Source organism: Puntigrus tetrazona, chromosome 8 (genome assembly GCF_018831695.1).
Source record: "Puntigrus tetrazona isolate hp1 chromosome 8, ASM1883169v1, whole genome shotgun sequence".
NCBI lineage: Eukaryota > Metazoa > Chordata > Actinopteri > Cypriniformes > Cyprinidae > Puntigrus > Puntigrus tetrazona.
In genome coordinates this window covers 9,195,806-9,219,647 of record NC_056706.1, presented here as the reverse complement: position 1 = coordinate 9,219,647, position 23,842 = coordinate 9,195,806, and the positions used below count along the sequence as shown (strand labels likewise).

General features: G+C 36.7%; 1 protein-coding gene across 1 annotated transcript in view; it reads left to right on the top strand.

The window, feature by feature from the left end:
* obscna (obscurin, cytoskeletal calmodulin and titin-interacting RhoGEF a) overlaps positions 1-23,842 on the top strand; it is a 40,042-nt gene that overhangs the window by 10,455 nt on the left and 5,745 nt on the right. The window contains exons 22-74 of the mRNA XM_043247073.1: positions 236-502; positions 632-898; positions 988-1,254; positions 1,369-1,635; positions 1,805-2,071; positions 2,158-2,424; positions 3,401-3,670; positions 3,795-4,073; positions 4,211-4,468; positions 4,685-4,951; positions 5,137-5,403; positions 5,903-6,169; positions 6,305-6,571; positions 6,646-6,912; positions 7,064-7,330; positions 7,441-7,707; positions 7,828-8,094; positions 8,248-8,514; positions 8,625-8,891; positions 9,031-9,297; positions 9,419-9,685; positions 9,793-10,059; positions 10,189-10,455; positions 10,560-13,226; positions 13,583-13,640; positions 13,777-13,859; positions 13,997-14,106; positions 14,245-14,445; positions 14,523-14,617; positions 15,687-15,860; positions 15,946-16,105; positions 16,203-16,310; positions 16,505-16,669; positions 16,791-16,949; positions 17,186-17,363; positions 17,462-17,575; positions 17,660-17,827; positions 18,259-18,361; positions 18,443-18,572; positions 18,659-18,767; positions 20,673-20,751; positions 20,933-21,072; positions 21,156-21,268; positions 21,372-21,540; positions 21,609-21,699; positions 22,111-22,311; positions 22,423-22,483; positions 22,562-22,639; positions 22,863-23,032; positions 23,148-23,174; positions 23,313-23,465; positions 23,544-23,589; positions 23,686-23,763. Coding sequence (XP_043103008.1) covers positions 236-502; positions 632-898; positions 988-1,254; positions 1,369-1,635; positions 1,805-2,071; positions 2,158-2,424; positions 3,401-3,670; positions 3,795-4,073; positions 4,211-4,468; positions 4,685-4,951; positions 5,137-5,403; positions 5,903-6,169; positions 6,305-6,571; positions 6,646-6,912; positions 7,064-7,330; positions 7,441-7,707; positions 7,828-8,094; positions 8,248-8,514; positions 8,625-8,891; positions 9,031-9,297; positions 9,419-9,685; positions 9,793-10,059; positions 10,189-10,455; positions 10,560-13,226; positions 13,583-13,640; positions 13,777-13,859; positions 13,997-14,106; positions 14,245-14,445; positions 14,523-14,617; positions 15,687-15,860; positions 15,946-16,105; positions 16,203-16,310; positions 16,505-16,669; positions 16,791-16,949; positions 17,186-17,363; positions 17,462-17,575; positions 17,660-17,827; positions 18,259-18,361; positions 18,443-18,572; positions 18,659-18,767; positions 20,673-20,751; positions 20,933-21,072; positions 21,156-21,268; positions 21,372-21,540; positions 21,609-21,699; positions 22,111-22,311; positions 22,423-22,483; positions 22,562-22,639; positions 22,863-23,032; positions 23,148-23,174; positions 23,313-23,465; positions 23,544-23,589; positions 23,686-23,763 — 12,335 coding nt within the window. The remainder of the gene's footprint in view (positions 1-235; positions 503-631; positions 899-987; positions 1,255-1,368; positions 1,636-1,804; positions 2,072-2,157; positions 2,425-3,400; positions 3,671-3,794; positions 4,074-4,210; positions 4,469-4,684; positions 4,952-5,136; positions 5,404-5,902; positions 6,170-6,304; positions 6,572-6,645; positions 6,913-7,063; positions 7,331-7,440; positions 7,708-7,827; positions 8,095-8,247; positions 8,515-8,624; positions 8,892-9,030; positions 9,298-9,418; positions 9,686-9,792; positions 10,060-10,188; positions 10,456-10,559; positions 13,227-13,582; positions 13,641-13,776; positions 13,860-13,996; positions 14,107-14,244; positions 14,446-14,522; positions 14,618-15,686; positions 15,861-15,945; positions 16,106-16,202; positions 16,311-16,504; positions 16,670-16,790; positions 16,950-17,185; positions 17,364-17,461; positions 17,576-17,659; positions 17,828-18,258; positions 18,362-18,442; positions 18,573-18,658; positions 18,768-20,672; positions 20,752-20,932; positions 21,073-21,155; positions 21,269-21,371; positions 21,541-21,608; positions 21,700-22,110; positions 22,312-22,422; positions 22,484-22,561; positions 22,640-22,862; positions 23,033-23,147; positions 23,175-23,312; positions 23,466-23,543; positions 23,590-23,685; positions 23,764-23,842) is intronic.

Below are 23,842 nucleotides of genomic sequence, written 5' to 3'. Positions count from 1 at the left end.
AGTAGAAAAGTAGCCTTTATTTTGTGTTGGTGTACATAATACATCAATAAAATGAATCTTGGCAGACAACACTTCTTTGATGACTTTACCTGATATAATTATTAAAGGTGATTGCTCTCAAGCACAAAAAATATACACTGATGCAATTTGCTGATGGAAAGACATGACGTTCACCCTTTTGGCTAGTCTATAACGTTTATGAATACAGGCTTACTCAATGCTTGGCTTTCCAAAGGACTCCCAGCTACCTTTAAAACAACTTTGAAGAACCAAGAAACTCAGGAGGGGAACAGTGTCACTGTGCACTGTGAACTTTCTAAGGCTGGAGTTCGAGTAGAGTGGTGGAAAGGAGAAGAACTGCTTAAGACTGGAGAAAAATATCAGTTGAGACAGAAAGAAGCAACAGTAGAGTTGTTAATAAGGAAGGCACAGCCAGAAGACAGTGGAGTGTATCGCTGCGTATGTGGAGATCAAAACACTGAAGCCACCATCAAAGTTATTGGTATGATCCAAGACATTTTCATAAGCAGGTTCTTGTATTTAAGCATTTCCCAAATTGTTAGAAATTCTAAAATAATTAAAAAGCTTAGCAGATCATGCAACATCTGCATCGTTCTCCTGCTCTTTGTAGCTCTACCCATCACTTTCAAACAAGAACTTAAGAATCAAGAAGGTGAAGAAGGGAACAATATCACATTGCGCTGTGAACTCTCTAAGGCCAGTGCTGATGTGAAATGGTTGAAAGGAGAGGAGGTCCTAAAGCATGGAGAAAAGTACCAGTTGAGACAGATAGCAACTAAAATGGAGCTTGTTATCAGAAAAGTCATACCTGAAGACAGTGGGGTCTACTTTTGCGTATGCCCTGATCAGACATCCAAAGCTACAGTTAAAATCAATGGTACAAAACTTAAGCAATTTACTAAATAAATGCAGAATTTTAATAAATATTCAGCTTAAATGACCCAAATATTATTTGCGGTTTCTTAGCTCTCCCGATCACTTTCAAACAAAACTTGAGAAATCAAGAGGCGGTAGAAGGCAACACAGTCGCTTTCCGTTGTGAGCTTTCCAAACCAGGAGCCATGGTAAAATGGTGGAGGGGTGAAGAGGTGCTACAAGTTGGAGAAAAGTACCAGATGAGAACTGAGGGACGGATTGCTGAACTTCTCATCAAAAATATCAACTCTGAAGACGTTGACTTCTACAGCTGCACTACTGGAAAGGAAAAAACAACAGCGGAGGTCAAAGTTAGGGGTATGCTTAAATACTGCAAGATCTGATCTTGATTTTTTTTCATTTTGCAGTTACGTAGTAACTTTCCTTTTACAAATCATTCTCAAACTTGATAAATTTTATATGGTTTTATAGCTTTACCTGTCACTTTTAAACGAGAACTTCAAAACGAAGTAACCAAAGAAGGTGGACAAGCTGTTTTTAGCTGTGAGCTCTCTAAACCTGGTGCTCAAATCGACTGGAGAAAAGGAAGAGTTATTCTCAAGCCTAGTGACAAATATGAAATGAAGCAAGAGGGCACATTCACCAAATTGGTCATACGTAATGTTGAAGCAAGTGATGCTGGGAACTATTCATGTAAAACCAAGGATTCTGAGTCAACTGCTGAGCTAACCGTGAAGGGTAAGGCATGGCTTTGTAGTAGTGGCAGCTTGGCAGCTTGTAGTGACTTGTGGCTTGATATTACATTGTATTGCTCCTTCTGCTATAGTTTTCAGCTTCGCTGTGCTTTGAGGGTCTGCATGGCTTTGTTGTAGAATAATCGGGCGTACCTTTTTGTTAACGTTTCTAGTTCCACCTATCACTTTTAAAGTCAAGTTGAAAAATCAGGAAGTTGAAGAAGAAAATAAACTTGTGTTGCACTGTGAGCTCTCAAAAGCTGGATGTCCTGTTGAATGGAGGAAGGGGGAAGAGCTTCTTAGATCAGGGTATAAATATCAAATCCGAGAACATGATGTTACAAGGGAGCTGATCATTATAAAGGCTATGCCTGAAGATAGTGGAGTCTACAGCTGCATTTGTGGGGAGCAGAAGACCAAAGCCACGATCCGAGTATTCGGTATGGATGAAAGTTTTACAGAAAATTGAGCTTTTATTGTCGCTTGAGCTCATTATGAGCTAATGTGTTACTGTGCAAATCTTCAGCCACACCAGTAACGTTCAAACAAAACCTGAAGAACCAAGACGCCCCTGAAGGAGGTGTTGTTATTCTGCATTGTGAGCTGTCCAAAGCTGGGGTACCAGTAACATGGTTAAAAGGGGACGAGGAGCTCTGCAATGGAACTAGACACAAGATCAAGCAGGAGGGACTGGTTGCAGAATTAAAGATTAAAAACGTTCTTCCTGTGGATGTTGGGGAATACAGCTGTATTGTTGGAGACCAGAAGACTACAGCTGAAGTTAATGTTAGGGGTAGGTGCAATGTCAATTTACTGGGTACATACTCTCATTGGATACACACAAGATCATACAGTTCTTTTTAATAATCAGATTTTATCTTTGCAAATTAACTACACTACACCCATTACATTGACAACATTTTCACAGTGCTGTAAACCCTCAGTTATACGAGAGAATGAGAGAATGAGAGAATGTTGGGGACCAGATAGTGATTTTAAAGGTGGGGATGACATTATGATTCAAATGAATTAAATTCTTAAGTAAAATGAAGAGGATTGTCACAAAATAGCCAAAAGTTAACAAGAATTAAGTTTTGCGAATGGTTGTTGCTCTTTTTGAATTCTTAATTTATAACTTTACAGAAGATATCTATTTCAAACTAACTTTTTTCATTAAAAAAAATCCACAAAAATTTTAAGCAGCATTACTATTTTCATTATTCATAATAAGAAATGTTTCTTAAACAGCAGAACCTTCTTTGCCATTAGAGGAATAAATTACATTTTAAAATGTTTTAATATTTCAAATTGCAATAGTATTTCACAATATTACTTATTTTTGTATTCTATTTATTTATATTACTCTATTTTCTGTCAAATAAATGCATCACTGCTGATCATAAGCTTCATAATGCATCTTTTAAAGACATTAAAAATCTTACTGACTCCAAACCTCTGTTTGGTCTTATAGGTATATTTTTATTTGAATAGGATCTGGTCATCTTACAATTACCCTGGAATAATGAAAAAAATCTCTCAACTCCTCAGCTAGGGTCCCTCAACTGAATCTCAGCCATTTCTACCATTATTGATACCCTCATGATCCTTTCATGAACCTTGTATGATACCCTTCATGAATCACAGGGTCATACATACACATATCATATCATAAACTCTACTAATTAACATTTTGACATTATTTCTAGTTTGCAGTTTAATATAATATTATTGAGCCGTTGTTGAGATCATACTTCTTACACCTCTCCCAGCTGCTGCCTCTGTTTACTTTGAGAAAGAGCTTGAGAGTCAAGAAGCAATAGAGGGGGATTCTGTCCTGTTCCGTTGTTTGCTCTCTAGTGATAATGCCCCAGTGACTTGGAGAAAAGATGCAAATCAGATCACACAGGGTGGCCGTTATACCCTTCACCGTAAAGGTTCAACTCAGGAGCTTGAAATCAGGAAACTGAGAGTGCAGGATGCTGGCATGTACTCATGCAACGTCAGAGGCAAGAAGACCTCTGCAACCCTCAGAGTGATAGGTAAATCATAACAAACCTACATAAAATATATACAATAAAGTTTAGCATGCCTTCAGACATGAACAAACTCCAAGGTCTCCTGTGAATTCACAACAGAGGTGCTCCTTTGTTCGTTCCTTTCCAGAGCGTGTGAGAATTGTGAAAGGACTGCGTGACCTGACAGTTACTGCAGGCGAGAGCGCACATTTTGTGTGCGAGCTTTCACATGAGAATGTTCTAGATGGGGTTTGGTGGCTTGGTTCCAATGAACTTCAGGAGAATGAGATGAACCAGATGAGTATCTGTGGTCGAGAACATCACTTGGTGCTCACTATGACTACAACTGAAGAGTCAGGTGTATTGTCTTTTGTGGTGGGAAACGAAAAGACCTCTGCTCGTCTTTGTGTGAACAGCAAACCTACAGGTGCGTATAGGGATCCTTATTGCAAATAATTTCTTTCAATTATTTACTATTAACCAGCAGATGAACTGATATATAAAATGAATTGTTTTATATGTGTCCTTTAACTGCATACTCTAAACTGTATACTCTCATTGTAGTTTTCATAGAGGAAAGACTGAAGGACATTACGATTTTTGAGGGCGATTCTGCCACCCTATCCTGTGTGACTTCTGACAGCTGCACACCTGTCACCTGGAAACGAAATAATGTAACCCTGCTCTCTGGGGAAAAGTATGAACCTCTGAAACATGGGAAACGTAATGTTCTTCTGATTCATAAAGTCAGAAAAGAGGATGCTGGGATTTACATGTGCGATACAGGAGACATGCAGAGTAGCGCTACTCTTACAGTCAAAGGTAGGAACAGCCTAAAACACGTTTGCTCCAACTGTTTAATAAAATAAATCACAATTTAATATATTTAACTATTTATAAATGAAATAAATGATCAGCTAAAGTACGTCTTTGTTTGAAACATGATTTGTTTTGAAATCTTTTATTTTTAATGGGTACTCCTAGTACTTCATATTTCAGTCATGGAACATACTTAAGGGTCTTTTTGCTTACTCTCAGAACGTCCCTTGTTTTTCTGCCGGGAGCTCCAAAACCAAGAAGCAGAAGAGGGTGAGACTAGTTTCTTGTGCTGTGAATTGTCTCAACCTGGAGTTGCAGTTGAATGGAAAAGAGGAGCAGTTCTTCTTAGGCCTGGTAACAAATACGAGATAAAACAGGATGGATGTGAGCTGCAGCTACAGATCAATGACCTCACAAGTCAAGACAGTGGGGCCTACAGGTGTTGTGCTGATGGAATTGAGACAAGAGCTAGTATTACTGTAAAAGGTAATACCAAAATTATAGCTTGTCTGTATATATTTTATTTGATGGTGAGATTTTGATCTAAGCATGAACCAAATGTCAGTGAGTAAGTGGAAATATTATTTCGCTGAAGATGTATTTATTAAATAATATGTTTTTGGCAGTATGAAAATGTGTTTTACCACTGTTCTTCTCCCCTTGTGCCACAGAGCGTCCTTTGTTTTTCCATGAAGAGCTCCAAAACCAAGAAGCAGAAGAAGGTGAATCAGCGTTCCTGTGCTGTGAGCTCTCTAAACCTGGAGTAGCAGTACAGTGGAAAAAAGGGGCAATGCTGCTGAAGAATGGACAGAAGTATGAGATGACGCAAGAGGGCAATGAAGTACAACTTCAGATCCATGACCTCACAAGTCAAGATAGTGGTACCTACAGATGTTGTGCTGGCAACATAGAGACACGAGCTAATATAATTGTTAAAGGTAGGAATGCACAATATATCATTATGGTTATGATATATATTTAGATTTGTTGTAGTATTAGTTGTATTAGTTGTTATTGGATATTTAATCGTTCATGCTCATTTCCCCTATTTTTACATTCACTGTAAATCAATTAAAACACTAACAGTTATATAACATTATTAAGTGTAATATTTAGGAAATGTCAATTTTGTAATGTACATTATAATGCTGTGACACATAAATTTGTAGAATGTAAAACTATTTTGGTTTTGTAATATTACATTTTTAATTTACAAAAATAATATAGAATTTTAATACTGATCATATATCAATTATTAACCATATAATGAGAATAATACAACAATTTTACTATCAATGCATCCTTAAATGTTTGCAACAGAATGTCTGTATAATGATAATATAGGTTTTTAATTAAGGCATGAATAATCATGAATCACTATGGTGATTTTTTATTTTCCTCAAATCTAGTTAACGCTAATAAGTGTTTCCTTTTTAGAGCAACCCCTTTTCTTCTGTGAGGAACTCCATAACCAGGAAGCAGAAGAGGGCGAGACAGCGTTCCTTTGCTGTGAGCTCTCTAAACCTGGAGTGGATATGCAGTGGAAGAAGGGGGCAGTACGATTAAGACCAGGAGACAAATATGAGATGAAACAAGATGGCTGCAAAGTACAGCTACAGATCCATGACTTGACACGTCAGGATAGCGGCACATATAAGTGCTGCTCTGGAAGCCTGGTTACCACAGCAACGATTGTAGTCAAAGGTCAGAATCGTGAAATTAGAGAGCCATACTTTGATGTTGTGAAAAAGTATTTGATTTACTGTACAATATTACAATACATATTTAAAAATAAAATCAATATGATTAAAGACTGAAAGATTACAATTTATTTTTCAGAACATCCTTTGTACTTCATCAAGATGCTTGAGTGTCAAGAAGCAGAAGAGGGCGAAACTGCCCATCTTTGCTGTGAGCTTTCCAAACCTGGGGCTGCCGTACAGTGGAAGAAGGGATCTGTGCTGCTAAAGCCTGGAAGGAAATATGAAATAAAGCAAAATGGTAGTGAACTGCAGCTACAGATCCATGAACTATCAAGCCAAGACAGTGGTGTCTACACATGCTGTGTTGGTAGCCTTGTGACCTCAGCATCTCTGGAAGTGAAAGGTATGGTATATTTAATTTAGCATCTAAGATGAGTTGTTAAAACACACCTTAATTACCTTACTTGCTGCATGCAGAACAACCTCTGTACTTCTGTGAGGAGCTCCAAAGGCAAGAAGTGGAAGAGGGTGAGACTGTCAAACTGAGCTGTGAGCTCTCTAAACCTTTAGTGGAAGTGCAGTGGAGGAAAGGAACTATGTTGCTTCGACCAGGAAACAAATATGAAATGAAGCAGGATGGCTGTAAATTACAGCTTCTGATACATGAGCTCAACAGTCAGGACAGTGGCGTCTACAAGTGTTGTGCTGGTAGCTTGGTGACCACAGCATCTATCGATGTGAAAGGTATGTGTATTTCTGTAAATTTGTTCAATAAATTGTTAAATAAATAAAATGAATGAAATATAAAAATGTAGAGATGCAACAATCTATGTACTGGATAGGAAGACAAGTAATCAGGTAGCAGAATTGTTACAATTTGTTTGGTGTTATCAAGAATCACCAGTTGTCTTCCAAGAGGGGCTCCAAAGCCTCGAAGCAAAGGAAGGAGAGACGGCCACTCTTACCTGTGAGCTTTCTAAACCTGGAGTTGCTGTGCAGTGGAGAAAGGGAACAGTGTTACTAAAGCAAGGTAACAAGTATGAGATGAAACAAGATGGTTGTCTACATCAGCTTCAAATATATGACCTAAAACGTGAAGATAGTGGCTCATATAAATGCTGTGCTGGCACTCTCATGACAACTGCTTCACTTGTGGTAAAGGGTAAGCGACATAAAAATATTCAGACATAAAAATCACTCAATATTTTTTTTTATCTTTTCAGTTGTCTTTCAATAAAGCATGAATGCATATATCTTATTTATCTTCTACAGAACATCCTTTGTTCTTTTCCAAGGAACTCAAAAACCAAGAAGCAGAAGAGGGTAGGACAGCAATATTTTGCTCTGAGCTCTCTAAACCTGGAGTTTTAGTGCAGTGGAAGAAGGGAACTGTGTTGCTGAAGCCTAGTAAAAAATATGAGATAAAACAGGATGGCTGCCAACTACAGCTTCAGATCCATGAGCTTACAGCTCAGGACAGTGGGGAATATAAATGTTGTGCTGGAAACCTGGTCACAACTGCTTCATTTGTGGTAAAAGGTAAGTGAATTATGTAAACATAATTTTTTCACAGTCTGACTTTTGAAACAAGAATTAATTTATTAGTCTGGTCATTATTTTTTTTTTGTGACAGCATATGTTTTTGTTTTTTCTCTCAAGAAAAGCCATTGTTTTTCTCTGATGAGCTCCAAAACCAAGAAGCACAGGAGGGTAAGACAGCCATATTGTGCTGTGAGCTTTCTAAACCTGGAGTTTCAGTGCAGTGGAAGAAGGGAACAGTGCTTTTAAAGCCTAGCAACAAATATGAGATTAAAGAGGTTGGCTGCAAACAACAGCTTCAGATCCACAATCTAACAGCTCAGGACAGCGGGGATTACAAATGTTGTGCTGGAAACTTGGCCACAGCTGCTTCTCTTGTAATAATAGGTAAATTGATTATTCAAATGCAGATTTTTGACTTAAATTAATAAATACATGTTTAATAGAAAACAAATAGGCACATTAAAAAATTAAAGAATGACCCATGAACATGATTAACAAATAGGCACACTAACAGATGCTTTTGTTTTCCCTCTACAGAAAAGCCATTGTTCTTCTCAGAGGAGCTCCAAAACCAAGATGCAGAAGAGGGTAAGACAGTTACATTGCACTGTAAGCTCTCTAAACCAGGAATTTCAGTGCAGTGGAAAAAAGGAACAGTGCTTTTAAAGCCTAGTAAAAAATATGAAATTAGTCAGAATGGCCAGCAGATACAGCTTCAGATCACTGAAGTTACAACTCAGGACAGTGGGGCCTACAAATGCTGTGTTGGGAGCCTTGTCACAACAGCATCTCTTGTGGTGAAAGGTGAGTGAAGTTGTTCAAATGTGTTAGTGTTTGGTCTAACTTTTTTTTCTGACATTTTTTTTTCTGTTGAGCATATAAAAATTGACATATTTTTTATTTTCCCTCACCAGAACATCCCTTGTTCTTCTCTGATGAGCTCCAAAACCAAGAAGCAGAAGAGGGTAAGACAGTCACATTATGCTGTGCACTCTCTAAACCTGGAGTTTTAGTGGAATGGAAGAAGGGGACAATGCTTTTAAAACCTAGTAAAAAATATGAGATAAAACAGGATGGCTGCCAACTACAGCTTCAGATCCATGGGCTAACAGCTCAGGACACTGGGGATTACAAATGTTGTGCTGGAAACCTGGTCACAACTGCTTCTTTTTTGGTGAAAGGTAAGTGAATTATGTAAATATAATTTTTTTTTTTCACAATTTGACTTTTGAAATAAGAATTTATTAGAATTTATTGTTTATGTGTTTATTTGTTTTTGTTGAACATGTGACAAGAAATGTTTTTGTTTTCCCTCTCAAGAAAAGCCATTGTTCTTTTCTGATGAACTCCAAAATCAAGAAGCGCAGGAGGGTAAGACAGCCATATTGTGCTGTGAGCTTTCTAAACCTGGAGTTTCAGTGCAGTGGAAGAAGGGGACAGTGCTTTTGAAACCTAGTGAAAAATATGAGATAAAACAGGATGGCTGTCAGCTACAGCTTCGTATCCATGAGCTAACAGCTCAAGACAGTGGGGCCTACAAATGTTGTGCTGGAAGCCTTGTCACTACTTGCTCTGTTACAGTGAAAGGTAAGAAACATGTTTATTTGGAAAAAAAGTACTTTTTTCCATGTAGAGCACTCTAGGAACATTGCACTTATAGCCACACATGATAGAAACTTTAAATGTATTTTTATTTCACCATGTCTAGAGCAACCAATATTCTTCTGTAAGAACCTCCAAAGCCTTGAAGCAGAAGAAAGTGAGACTGTCACCCTGACCTGTGAGATCTCTAAACCTGGAGTTGCTGTGCAGTGGAAGAAGGGAACAGTGCTGCTAAAACCTGGAAGCAAGTATGGAATGAAACAAGATGGCTATGTGCTACAGCTCCAGATACGTGATCTTAAAAGTGATGATAGTGGGTCTTATAAATGTTGTACTGGTAGTATTGTGACAACAGCTTCTCTTCTGGTAAAGGGTAAGTGATTCTTAGATGCTATTTTTCAAAAAGGTTTATAGATGTGACAGAAAATTTTATTCATTAGTCTTAGTCATGTAAACATGTATTTTGTTTTCCCCCACTAGAACATCCTTTGTTCTTCTCTAAGGAGCTCCAAAACCAAGAAGCAGAGGAGGGTAAGACAGTCACATTGCACTGTGAGCTCTCTAAACCTGGAGTTTCTGTGCAATGGAAGAAGGGAGCAGTAATACTTAAACCTTGTAAAAAATATGAGATTAAACAGGATGGCTGCCAACTACAGCTCCAAATCCATGAAGTAAGAGTTCAGGACAGTGGGGCCTACAAATGCTGTGCTGGAAGCCTGGCAACTAATGTTTCTGTTAAAGTGAAAGGTACAGATATTATTTTAGATATTATGCAGTAGAGATTTTATGCAGTTTCCAACTTTTTGTCCATGTAAAACATTTTTCCATATATGGAAGAAACCTATCTTTATTTTTATTAATTTTTCTCATGCACAGAGCAACCTCTGTTCTTCTGCAAGAAACTTCAAAACATTGAGGCTGAAGAAGGTGAAACTGCATTCCTGACATGTGAGCTTTCAAAACCTGGAGTTGCTGTACAGTGGAAGAAGGGGTCAGTGTTGCTAAAACCAGGAAACAAGTATGAGATGAAACAGAATTGCTCTGAATTACACCTACGAATCAATGATTTAAAATGTCAGGACAGTGGTGTCTACAAGTGCTGTTTTGCTATGTTGGAGACAACTGCTTCTGTTGTTGTAAAAGGTACATTTATGTGCATTTCCATTTTTGCCAAATTTCTATTTTTGCTTAAAACATTAATTATAATTTAAACCAAGTATTGTTGCATTTCCCATATTTCACACCAGAATCTGAACCTAAAATTAAAGACATCCCTCAAGCCCCACCAAGAATAAAAGTAAAAAACATTATGGAAGAAACACTTAGTAGTCTAGTCCATAAGAAACAAGATGCAGTCATAGAGGAGTCAGACATTTCTATTTTAGAGCCAACAGAGGTTCACTTCCAGGATCTCTCTAAAAAAAGGACAGACGACCAGGAAGACAAGATAAAATCATTGGTGAGACAAAGGGGAAAAGATGTGGATCCCATAATGGTTATCGATGAGCCTAGTTGCACCATGGGGGAACCTGAAATTCATTCTCTTGCAACCAATGTACCCAAAGAACAAAATATAATGGGGCTGGACACATCTTCCAAATGGGTTACTAAGATTTCTGTGGACCAGCACAATGAAGAGATCTCATGGCAAGTTCTAACAAACACTCCAAGCAGAACAGACAGAAATGAACAGAGCAAGAAACCACCCAGAGATGTTCCCCTGCCTCCACCACGGTCAAAGGGTAAGGCTACACATACAGATGATTTACTCCAAGACCAGCACAGTGTTAACGAGCAAACTCTTTACAAGAGAGGCAAGGAACAAGATGCTGTCATTAAGGCTACTGTGGAGACCACAAAGGCATTAAAGCATGTTGACCTGACAGTTTCACTCCCTAAAGAGAATATCTCCCAGCTACATGTTGAAACCAAAGAACAACCCTATGTTTTGGAAGCAAAAATCCGAGATATGGACATAAAACAAACTGTGGTGGATACCACGTTGAAGATAGCTGAACATGGCTTAAATACTCCAGTCTTCAAAGAGATAACAACGAGACACACTGAATCGTGTCAGGAACAACCAAGTAATTTAGAAGAAAATAATCAATATATCAAACTGGAATCAACTCTAAACAAGGAACCACTGCATACAAATAAAAAGAAGGAACTAAAACAGAAATCATTGGACAAGCATGCTGCACATGACAATCAAAATGTCCAATCTGAAAAGAGTCAATCCATGGATATAAATTATGGACAAATAACAAAGAATATTATAGAAAAAGCACCAAGTATTGCAATTACAAACCAGAATCTCAAAGAACAAATCCATTGTACACAAGACACCACAATTCCTGTTAGAGATGTGCAAAAGGAATTACAGGAAGGTGAGCTGAATTTACCACACTTTGATAGTGGAGAAATTAAACATGTCAAGCAGGCTGTGGATATAAAAGTACCAAAGTATGAAAAACTACCAAAGCATGTAACAGGTAAAGCAGCACATATTGCCATTACAAGCCAGAAAGTCAAAGAAGAAGTAATTGCTGCAGAGAAAACAACAGCAATTAAAGATGTGCAGAAATATTCAGAGGAAGGTGAACTGAATTTACTACACACTGATAATGAAGACATGAAAAATGTGAAGCAAGCTCTGGATGAAGATAAGGTTAAAGCACCACATCATGTTAAAGGAAAAGTAACAAATATTTCAATTACCCAACAGAAACCCAAAGAACAAACAAAAGACACAACAATGCCTGTTAGAGATGTGCAGGAGGAATTACAAGCAAATGAACCGATTGTACTACACATTAATAGTGGTGAACTGAAACACGTCAGGCAGGATGTAGAAGATCATCATAGCAAAGTACCAAAGCATGTTACAGGAAATGCAACAAATATTGCAATTGTAAGCCAATTCAAAGAAGAAATAATTCCTGCAGAGAAATGTACAACAATGTATATTAGGGATGTGCAAAGGGATTCACAGGAAGTGGAATCAAACTTACTACACATTGATAGCAGAGATGAGAAAAATGCGAAGCAGGTCATAGATGAACATAATGTAAAAGTACCAAAGCATGTTAAGGAAAAGCCAACAAGCATTGCAAGACATCAGTTACGAGAAGAAATAATTCCTGCAGAGAAATCTATAGCAATATCTTTTAGGGACGTACAGAAGTCATCACAGGAAGTTCAGAAAGATCAGAAAATTGTGAAGGAGGTTGTCCTTAAAGAAGATGTTTCCAGAAGATCTAGCACTCAACCTGAGGAGGTGATGCCAGAGGAGATCACAAGTATGGATACTGACAAACAGAAGAGTTTAAAAGCAGAAAAACGTTGTCCTGGAACAGACACAGATTTTGAAGATGAGCCAGAGATGCTTGAGGCTGCAATTAAAATACAAGCTGCTTTCAAGGGCTACAAAACTAGAAAGGACATGCGTCTTATCTTTAAGGAAGTGTTCAAGAACCAGAATATCGATCTTGGTGATGCTGCGTTCCTAGAGTGTGTTGTGGAAGGTAAAATAAGCACTGTGCGTTGGCTTAAAGATGGAGTAGATCTCAAGTCTGGGAAAAGGCACAAAATCACACATAATGCCCATGGTAGGTGTCTTTTAGAAATTTCCAGCTTTACAAATAAAGATGCTGGAATATACACGTGTGAAGTTGCAAACAAATTTGGAGCAATTAGTTACAATGGCAATGTGATGGTGGGTAAACCAGAGAAGCCATCACAAACAATTGAGACAGTACAAACTCCAGGTGCAAAAATGGTCTCTGAGAAAGAGATTTTGCCAACAATTAACACAGAAGAGGAGTCATTAAGACTTGTCTATGACCTACCGGCAGATGATACCTACAGCAAGATCCAGGAGAAAAGGAGAAGTCTAATTTCAGTCAGCTCTAGTGAGTAGTCTAAATATTCTGTCTGTTTCAAAGTGTTTATTATTCTTTTATGCTATATAATAGAAGCACTGCATTGATCTGGCTGATGCCAATAAAGAGCATTATTTTTCCATGTATTATGTGATGTTCTATGACTGATTAATGTCAGCTAATTGGAAAATAAAACATAAAAAAAATCTAAAATGAAATATAATTTAATAAAAAGTAACAATTGTAAAATGTCATATTAAATTAGTTAATAGTCAACAAATTATTTCTTTCTCAAAGATTCATTTTATGTATTCTTAGAATTTTGCACATCAGTAGCAACTGAACTTTTTTTTTTTTTTTTTTTTGTAATTCTGCATCCTCTCTAGTATCGTGTTACTCAGATTATGACACAGCCCCAGATGCTGAGACAGAATACCAATCTAGGTAAGTTTTACATAGTAAAGACCTCTCAAGGGCTCTTAATTATAAAGAATCATGGCATTGTAAGAGAACTGTTCACTTATTTATACTTTGGAATAATACTGTGCAATGTTTTTTAAATGAATATGTTCTCAAACAGAGGTAAAGAGGCAGAGAAGAAAAAAGAAGAAAAAAGTAGTAATGTGCAATCCCCAAAAAATTCAGACCAGCTAAAAGTGAAAGGTCAGTTCTATTGGTATTACAAGTTTAATTTTAAAGCTCAGAGATAATTAAATAATATATGCCTAAGAGCAAGCTTAATATGCTGTTCCTTGTGGACGTCTGTATAGTTCTGTAATTTGTGCCTGTATTTGGCATAGGTGGCGATTCAAAGAGCCAGACCCCTTCACCCAAACGCATGCATTCCTACAAGTCCTCTGCAAATGCTGAGTCGTTCTCTGAGTCAGATGGAGATGATGATAGAGGAGAGGTAGCAACTTTATATGATAAATAAATAAAAGTTATAATAAACTTCAATTAGTGTAACTTATTATGCATATTGTAGCTCATAGTGCTTTAGAAGGTATATGAACAAGTATACACTGAATATGTGTTTGGCACTTTGCAGACCTTCGATATTTATGTAGCCAAAAGTGATTGCCAACCTATGGGAGGAAACAAAGAGGCTTTCGTACTAAAGGAAGGACAGTTTGTGGAGGTCCTGGACTCAGCCCATCCTGTGAGATGGCTTGTCCGTACAAAGCCAACCAAGAACACACAATCTCGTCAAGGCTGGGTATCCCCGGCGTACCTAGAAAAGAAGACAAGGGTGAATGGATGTGTGTATATTAACTATATAAAATGTTATTACGTTATTTTAATAATATTTAAATTTATGCCTTAAAGGAAATATTTTCATTGACCCATGAAGCAGAGACAAAAGAGGCCTCTGAGAAAGGCAAAACAGTTTTCACGAAGGATGAGCACAGTTTGATCCAAAGGTAAATCAATCTACCAGTCTACCAGAAGGTTTTTAATATAGGTTTTTCATATATATATATTTTTTGTATTTTTCATTACTTCAGCTTTACTTAAAGCTGCAGCCTGTAACTTTTTTTGGTTGAAAATGATCCAAAATCAATATTTGAGCAAGTACAAAACCAGGCAGTGTTCAAAACTAATGCTCTACTTTAGCACTATGCACAACTTTTAGCTTATAATAATGTTTTCTAATTTGAGTGGTATGGGTAGGTTTTAACAGGAAATTCAAGCATGGCGCTGTGACATTATAAAGAAGCTGCCCCGGCAAGTACAGGCTATGGCCTCATTCGGTTGAGGATTCTTGGAGAGGCGAATGTAATTACAGCCTACTCTCACAGCAGTTGGAATAATTAAATGTCAAAAAATTATTTGGACAGTGGATTGTAAACCAAAAAGGATTACATGAAACACATGCAAATCAAATTAAATTATATTATATTTTTATTTGTATTTTTTTTAAAAAACAAGTTTGAAAGGAGCATAGTTTGCCTTTTCTTAATATGAAATTTGAATAATGTGACAAATAGGGATTAGACTGTACAAAAATGTACAAATTTCAAAACACACTAATACACACTATAGTCATAGTCATGCAATAGGGTTTGCTGTGATATGAGCCAAGCACTATTGATAGTACGATTTATTGTAATGCCTTTTTCCTCAGTTGATAAGATCAAAATGTGGTACACCTATTACTTACTTGTTCAGATGACAACATCCAGTAAAAATTCTTATTTGGGTCATATTTAGAATCTGTGATTACTAAGTACAGGATTCCCACCGGTGCGGTGACTGACAGCTACACATTCATCTCAAAACATTAAATTCATCCCTGCTGGAGCACAACCCATGCATGGGATATAATTCAGCAGGGATTTGCAAAACCAAGTTTTCAAAAATAGATACATACGGACTGCAGCTTGAAGTATGCACAGATCACATATAACAATGTCTTGATGTTTTATTTTATTATCAGGCTTTGTGAAATGCTAAATTACCTAACTTAATTATTATTTTTTTTATTTCCAGTCGCTTGATTAAGGGACTCCTTGATGGTGAAAACAATTTTGTGCACGAGATGAACTTCTTTGTGGAGCACCATTTACAATACTTGGAGACAAGCTCTCAAGTTCCTCTCACCATCCTAAGTCAAAAAGAGTACATATTTCGCAATATCAGAGATATTGCAAGTTTCCATGAATGGTAAACACATCTATTTTGTTGTATATTATATTATAATGTTCACATTGTGGTTTAACTTCTTTGTGCCTCTGTCCTTCCGTCACAGTTGTATTCTCCCTAAGCTGGAGATGTGTTTCTCAGATGATGATGTAGCCCAGTGTTTTGTCACTTATGCACTGGACTTTGAGATGTATCTCCAGTTCATTACAGGCCTGTCCCAAGCCGAGGCTTGCATCTCAGACAAAAACACACAGCATTTCTTCAAGGCAAGTGCACATACTGTTTCAAGTTTGGCAGAAAGTGATCATTCTTTTAAATTATGTGAAGTATCTAACCAAAATGTATTTATCTGCTTTGTTCCAGCAATATGCCAACACAGAATTGGCCCATTTGAATACTCAGGTCTTCAATGTTAGCACGTATTTGCAAAGACCCATGGAGAGAATTCAAACATACAAGAATGTACTTAAGGTGTGGCGTTTTAATCATTTTTCCTTATACATACATACACATATATTATGATTTAGATTTAACAATTCTTCAAAGGTTGGGGTCTGTCTGTTAAAATATATTCACAATCAAGCAGCAAAAAACAAAACCATTTTTAAAAGGCTGTAGTTATTGTTTTCAGATTATGTGAGCAGCTTCCATTTTTGTCTTTTTAGGAGCTGATCAGGAACAAGGCCAAAAGCGGACAGAACTGTTGCCTGCTAGAGGACGCCTTTGCCATTGTTTCCAGCTTGCCTTGGCGTGCAGAGAACTTGCATCATCTGTCCATGATTGAGAATTACCCTGCACCTCTCAAGGGGCTTGGAGAACCCATTAGACAGGTAGTGTATCGTTATACCCTGAACCTCTTTGTTTTCAGGTCGACAGGATGACAACTGTGTAAGGATTGGAACGTAGCATACTGCTTATGATTATGTCACAGTTTTTTTGTTTTTTTTTCAGGGCCATTTTACAGTATGGGAGGAAATTCCTGAGGTCAAAATCTCTCAAAGAGGACATCACCGCCACATCTTCCTCTTCAAAGACTGTATTGTCTTCTGCAAGCCGAAGAGAGAACTTGGCACATACGCCGAGGCCTACATATTCAAGAATAAGATGAAGGTATAATCTGATATGCATAGCATTTTAAGTAATGCAGAACTTTTACAGTCTATTCTACGTGCTGTCCTACTGAAAACATACTGTAGCTAAATGTCACTGATGAAATTTAGTCTAAATGCAGTTCACCTTGCATTTGAAAAGATATGTGTACAGTACACTGCACATGTATATCATAGCAGCACTAATCACTGCAGTCCATTTCACATCCATTCCAAATGCATTTGCTTTCTTCACAGCTGAGTGATATTGATGTAAAGGATACAGTGGAAGGAGATGACAGGTCATTTGGTCTTTGGCACGAGCACCGGGGAATGGTGAGAAAAATTATTCTACAAGCTCGATCCATCCTCCTCCGCCTCTCCTGGCTCAAAGATCTGAGAGACCTACAGCAGCGCAGCAAACAGCCCACTTGGAGTAAGTTAGGACACAGAAGAGCAAATTTAAGAATAAATCTGTTTTGACTTCTTGAAATTATTGCATCTTTGCAACACATTTTTGTTTTATATTTACAGCTGCCCCATGCTTTGAGCAGCATCTTACTGACTATCCATCAAGGCTTGGACAAACTGTAAAACTGGTCTGCAAAATCACTGGTACACCAAAACCAGTAATAAAGTGGTATAAAGGTAATTAATACTATCTATGTGTGTATATAAATATAGGAATTTCACACAGTGTATAAATGTGTTCTGCTGATGTGCTGTCCTCAGATGGTCATGCTGTGAAAGAAGACGAGCATCACATTACATCAGAAGGACAGTTAGGTGCTTGTTATCTTGTAGTGACTAGTGTCACAGAGGCGGACTCAGGTCAATACATGTGTTATGCAACCAATCCTGCAGGCAACGCAAGCACTCTGGCTAATATCATGATTGATGGTATGTTTCAGATAAATTTTTATTATGGACGTCTGTTATAATATTTGAATTTATTTCTAAACACATGTCTTGCATTTACACTACTGTTCAAAAACTGGATTAGTCAGATTTTTTACAGCTTTATTCAACAAGCATGTATTATGTACATGGATCAACAATCGTTCTTTTCATACTTAAAAAAATCTTTGCTTCAGTCTGAAGACTGTAATAATGCTAAAATGATGCTACGTTTTGTCATATACATTTCATTTTAAAATTTATTAAAATAAATAAAAAATGTTATTTGGAATTGTAATGATATTTCACAACATTACTTATTTCCCATATTTTTGATCCTGCAAGCATATTTGAAAAAAAATCTTGATCCCAAACTTTTGAAAGTTTGATGCAGAAAGTTGATGCAGTAAACAATTGGTTTTGGTTTCCCACAGTGCCTCCAAGTTTTACAACCAGACTACAGAACTCAGTGCTAGTAAAGGGACAAGATGTACAGTTCAAGTGCTCCACACAATCTGCTCCTTTACCATCAGTAAGGTACAGCTGGTTCCATTCACTCCTATTAATTTAATGGCATGTAAAAAAGTCATAAAAATCTCTGACAATCTATATGCACAGGTGGTTTAAGGATAGCATTCAGCTCGAGGATAACAGGAAACACCAGATTCATTCTGATGTCCAAACAGGAAATCTCATTCTTACTATAAAGAGAGCTGAAGACGCAGATCTAGGCCAATACCAGTGTGAGGTACCAGAGTCTTCTGCTACATTTTGATGACTTTATATCATATATAGATCCCATTTATATACTTTTTCTCTGTGTTTATGATACAGCTACAGAATGAAGTAGGCAGTGCCAAGTGTAAAGCTGAACTATGTCCTCCAGCACCATTACCTGTGACAATCAGGACCCAAAAGCAATCACAAACTACCCCAACTCCAGGTAGGATGAAGAGGAATGTGAACAGAAAGTGCTGTTTAAGGCAGAGAAGGTGTGTATTTGGGCACTAAGCCTCACCATGTGGTGGCAGGCACCAGTAGGCTTTGAAGGAGCACATACCACAGTCATCTCCTACTCCAACTTCCCACCCATTCCTCATGTTCTGTGACTGGAACTCCAGATCTTCTGAATATCCATTTCACTCCTCTAACAACTAGCTCTGTAGTCTGGAGACCATTTTCAAATTAAAATCATATGTATTAATTAAATGTACTTTTATGTTGTGCTGAATTTCACCAACAGTTTCCCATTTTCAAGAGCTTCTTGGTCTGGAAGAAACCTTTGATGGGATCACTCAGACTATCAAATACTTCATCGGCCATCTTCATAGAGGCATCTGCATTGCATTATGTCACTGGAAACATCTCCTTTAATTATAATATAACATTTTTCATGTACATACACAATAACTTTCGAAAATCTGGGATCAGTAAAATTTCTAAATGTTTTTTTTATGTTTATGTATATGTATATTTATATTTTTATATATTCATAACTATATTTAGTTCAAATAAAATACAGTAAAACAGTTGTGAAAAATTACAGTTTAAAATAACTTTTAAAATATTTTAAAATGTAATTTATTCCTGTGAATAAATTACATTTATTTAAAATATAAATATTTTGTTAAATGTCTATAATGCTGTTTTTGTTCAGTTTAATGTGTCCTTGCTAAATGAAAGTATTAATTAAAAAATAAATCTTTCTGATCCCATTTTTTGGAACTGTAGTGTAAGGTTTCATTTTATTTGTCTTTAATACATTTGGTATAAAATGCCATGCTACTTCATATATCATGTGTACAGTATGTCATATCATACATTTTCATTAATATACCTTTGTGGTTATATGTATTCATTTATACATTAATTGACTCATAAACAGCTTTTGAACACTTGTCAATCATGTTTCAGTGTAACACCTTTTCCATCCCATTTCCTTTATAGTCACAGAGCAGGAGACTAAAGATCTGATCAAAATCATCATGTAAGTGTCTTCACACAGATGCTTCAGCATATATTGCATGCATGCTACTGTCCCTTTTTTGTTTCTTTCTGTCTCTTCTCCTTGTCTGTTCGACATACCTGTTAATTTACATGTTTTCATGTTATCTCAGTCAGTGCTTGCTCTGCTAACATGCCACGTCCATCTTCAAAGCTGGTTATGTGCTTAGTGTCAAGCCTGCAGATAGGGCCAAGTGACTCTTTGCGCTGCTTGTGAGGCAATGTGACTGTATACATGTGATCTGTGACTTAAAACACTTTTTGAGAAAGGCTATGTCACTTCTTGCTCTTTTTGTATGCCTGTCCTTATACGGGTAAGTGTTTGTATTATTTACATTTTTATATTTGCATTATTTATGTACAGTTAAGTACAGTTATTTATTGCATATAAGTACAGTTGTTTATTATTGTTATGTAGTTTAAGTATTTACTATCAAATTTTATAAATAGTATGTATTTTTAATAGATTACATAAATTTTTTTTACAGTATACACTGTTTTGGGTCGGTAAGATTTTTAAAAATGTTTTTGAAAGAAGTCTCTCACCAAGGCCGCATTTATTTGGTTAAAAATACTGTAAAAGCATTAATGTTGTGAAATATTATCATAGTTTAAAATCCTTTTAATACACTAAAAGCTAAAAAACTCTATTCTTTGATAGATAGAAAGTGTGAAAGAACAGAATTAGTTTGAAAAAGACATTTTTTTCAAGAATAACTTCCTTGCTGAATAACTGTATTAAAAAAAAAAAGGAAAACCTTACTGACCTCAAACTTTTAAAACGTAAGTGTATGTAAAATGAAAAAAATTGCATCAGTTTGACAACCTAATTGTTTTCAAGTAGAGCTTCAGTCTGAAGGTTGGTCCAGTTCCTTTGTGAAGAACCTGTTTCATATACTCTTTCAGCCTGGAAACCCTGAACCGTGAGTTTACATGTAGTCTATGTGATCTGTGGGCTGTAAACATAGTCTTTATTATCAATAGTTTAATCATACCGTATACATTCTGTGCTGTGTGGTTCTTTAAGCAATCATATTCAGGACAGTTGCTTATTTCATTTCAATGTCTGTCAAACTATTTAATCCCAAACGTGTGGTACTGAAGACCTGCCGCTGGTATTGAAGACACACAAACGCTTAAAGAACAGGAGGACGATGAAAGGCAGGTACACGCGGAAAAGGAAGAGGGCCCCGTAGAGCCTGAGGAACACTTTTACTCAGACACAGAAGAGGAGCTGTTGACAGGTACAGACTATATGAGGTTCATAAACAACTTGTGTGAAAAATTATCACCAGAGGAATTGTCAATCTGTCATTTATTTACTCAGAGCCTCCAGCTGTGCATGTGGCCATTGAAGACCTGACAGTCCGACCTGGCCAGCCTGCAACGTTCTCTGCTATTATTACTGGCCAGCCCACCCCAGATATTCAGTGGTTCAAGGTATTATGAAGACAAAATGAAAACAATGTTTACTGATATTGTTATGGTGGAAATAAAGTCATCTTTACCTGTATTTACCACATTGAAATTAATTTTTCTGCAGGATGACAAAGAAATTTTATCCAATGACTATACAGAAATATTTCAAAGCAGTGCACGTTGCTCTCTTACTTTGCTAAACACTCAAGTAGAGGACTGTGGCATCTACACCTGCATATCTAGTAACAGTGCAGGACAAGCATCTTGTTTCGCCAAACTCAGTGTCGACACAGGTGAGTTGAAAAGCTTTATCATTACCTTCTACTTTATCTTTACAAACCCTAAATGTCTTATTTTTCAGGTCCAGATGATATTGAGGAAGAGAGAGAAGTGGAGTTTGGAAAAAGACGGAAATTACATTCTGTATATGATGTTCATGAAGAGATAGGGAGGTATTATCATCATATAAATTTTGACATTTTTGACCCTGAACCATAAAATCAGGCATAAGAGATTACATTTTTCAAAATTGTGATTTATACATCATCTGAAAACTGATTAAATAAGCTTTGCATTGATGTATGGTTTTTCAGGATAGGAAAATATTTGTCAGATATACAACACATACATATCCCATTTAAAGTTGTCAAAATTAAGTTACAATATATACAATACAATGTATTTTTGGATATTGCTACAAATATATCCCTGCATCTTAAAACTGGTTTAGTGCTCCAGGGTCACATTTATGTAATCTAGCATTAGCGCTTTTAACCATCATAATGGTTAATGTAATACCTGATTTGATATTTGTTTCTTTATAGAACATAATTTTTTTTTTCTCTTTTTTTCTGGATAACCAGGGGCACTTTTGGAGTGGTTAAAAAAGTCACACACAAGGCGAGTGGTGAATGTTTTGCTGCTAAGTTCCTTCCACTCAGAAGCAGCACGCGGACCAGAGCATTCCAGGAGAGAGACCTACTGTCCCGTCTAGCTCACCGCAGAATAGCATGCCTTTTGGACTTTTTCGCCACAAGACGCACTCTGGTGTTGGTTGTAGAATTGTAGGATTAATTTTTTTCTTGATTTTTTAATTATTCAGCAATTAACCTTAGCTTTTTAAAAGTATAATCAAATGTATCAAATATACACATTTCTTTTTTCATCTCCCACAGATGTTCTACACAGGGGTTGCTAGATCATTTGTTTTTAAAAGGATCGGTTTCAGAGAGGGAGGTAATATTGAGCAATCATTGAATTTCATTCACACTTTTCACTTTTCACACAAAAGTGATTGTTATTTATTGTTTTTAGGTCAAGTTATATATTCAGCAGGTTCTGGAGGGCATTGGATACATACATAGTATGAACATCTTACATCTCGATATCAAAGTAAGTGATTATACCTAACTTATATAATATATAATTATTAGTATTTTGACTGGCAATTAATTTAGGCTTCAATATATTACAAGAAATTTCACTCACATGATACTAAAAGACTGAAATGCTTCTCTTAAATTGGACAAATTGGTGTCTTTAGCAAAGACATCTTCTGACTTGTGGCTGTCCTTTAACATTTTGTCAAACGTATTTTTAAACCTCTTCTCTGCAGACAGACAATATAATGGTGTCCATTGTGAGAGAAGACATCAAAATCTGTGATTTTGGCTTCTGCCAGGAAATTGACACTTCCAGACATCAGTACAGCAAGTTTGGGACACCTGAATTTATTGCACCAGAAATTGTCCACCAAGAACCTGTGACAATAGCCACTGATATCTGGTAAACAAACTCTTGTAGCTTGATCCAAATTGTGGTGGACAGAATTTTACATATTCAGAAATGCAACTCTGTTCTTTTACTGCTTGATTAATTTTTTCATTATTCATTTATTCAGGTCTCTTGGTGTGGTTACTTATCTATGGTGAATACACTGAAAAAATGGAGCAAGCAAATATTTTCTGTTTTTCTTATTGTTTTTTTCTGTATGCTGCAATTTTGTATGATCTCTAGAAATAATTGAACTGAAATATTTTCTTTAATATTGCTTTTTTCTGGGAAGCTTAACATGCCACTGTCCTTTCTTCGGGGAGAATGACCGTGCCACACTGATGAAGGTCGCTGAGGGCCTGTTGTACTGGGACACACCTGAGATCACAAGCAGAAGTGTCGAAGCACAGGACTTCCTACATAGGGTTCTACAGCCTGACCCAGAGTAAGCTCTGCTTACTTGCATCTAATTTAAGTTTTTATGATGAGCAGTTGATAAAGTTATTTTGTTTCATCTTCACAGAAGGAGACCTTCTGCATCTGAGTGTTTAAGTCACGAGTGGTTTCAGGTAGGTAGTCATCTGTGTTTATACCAACAAGCAAACATAAAGATGTGTGCACAAAAAAGTTATTAATAGGTTTATCAAAAATTTAATTATTTTCAGGGTTATTATGAAGATGAAGAACCTGAGAACATAAATACCACAAATCTAAAATCTTTTATTTTAAGAAGAAAATGGCAGGTAAGATTTGAAATGATTTGAGATGATGCCAATGATCATCCAGGGAAACTTTCTTTTTTAATGTCTTTTCCATGCTTCT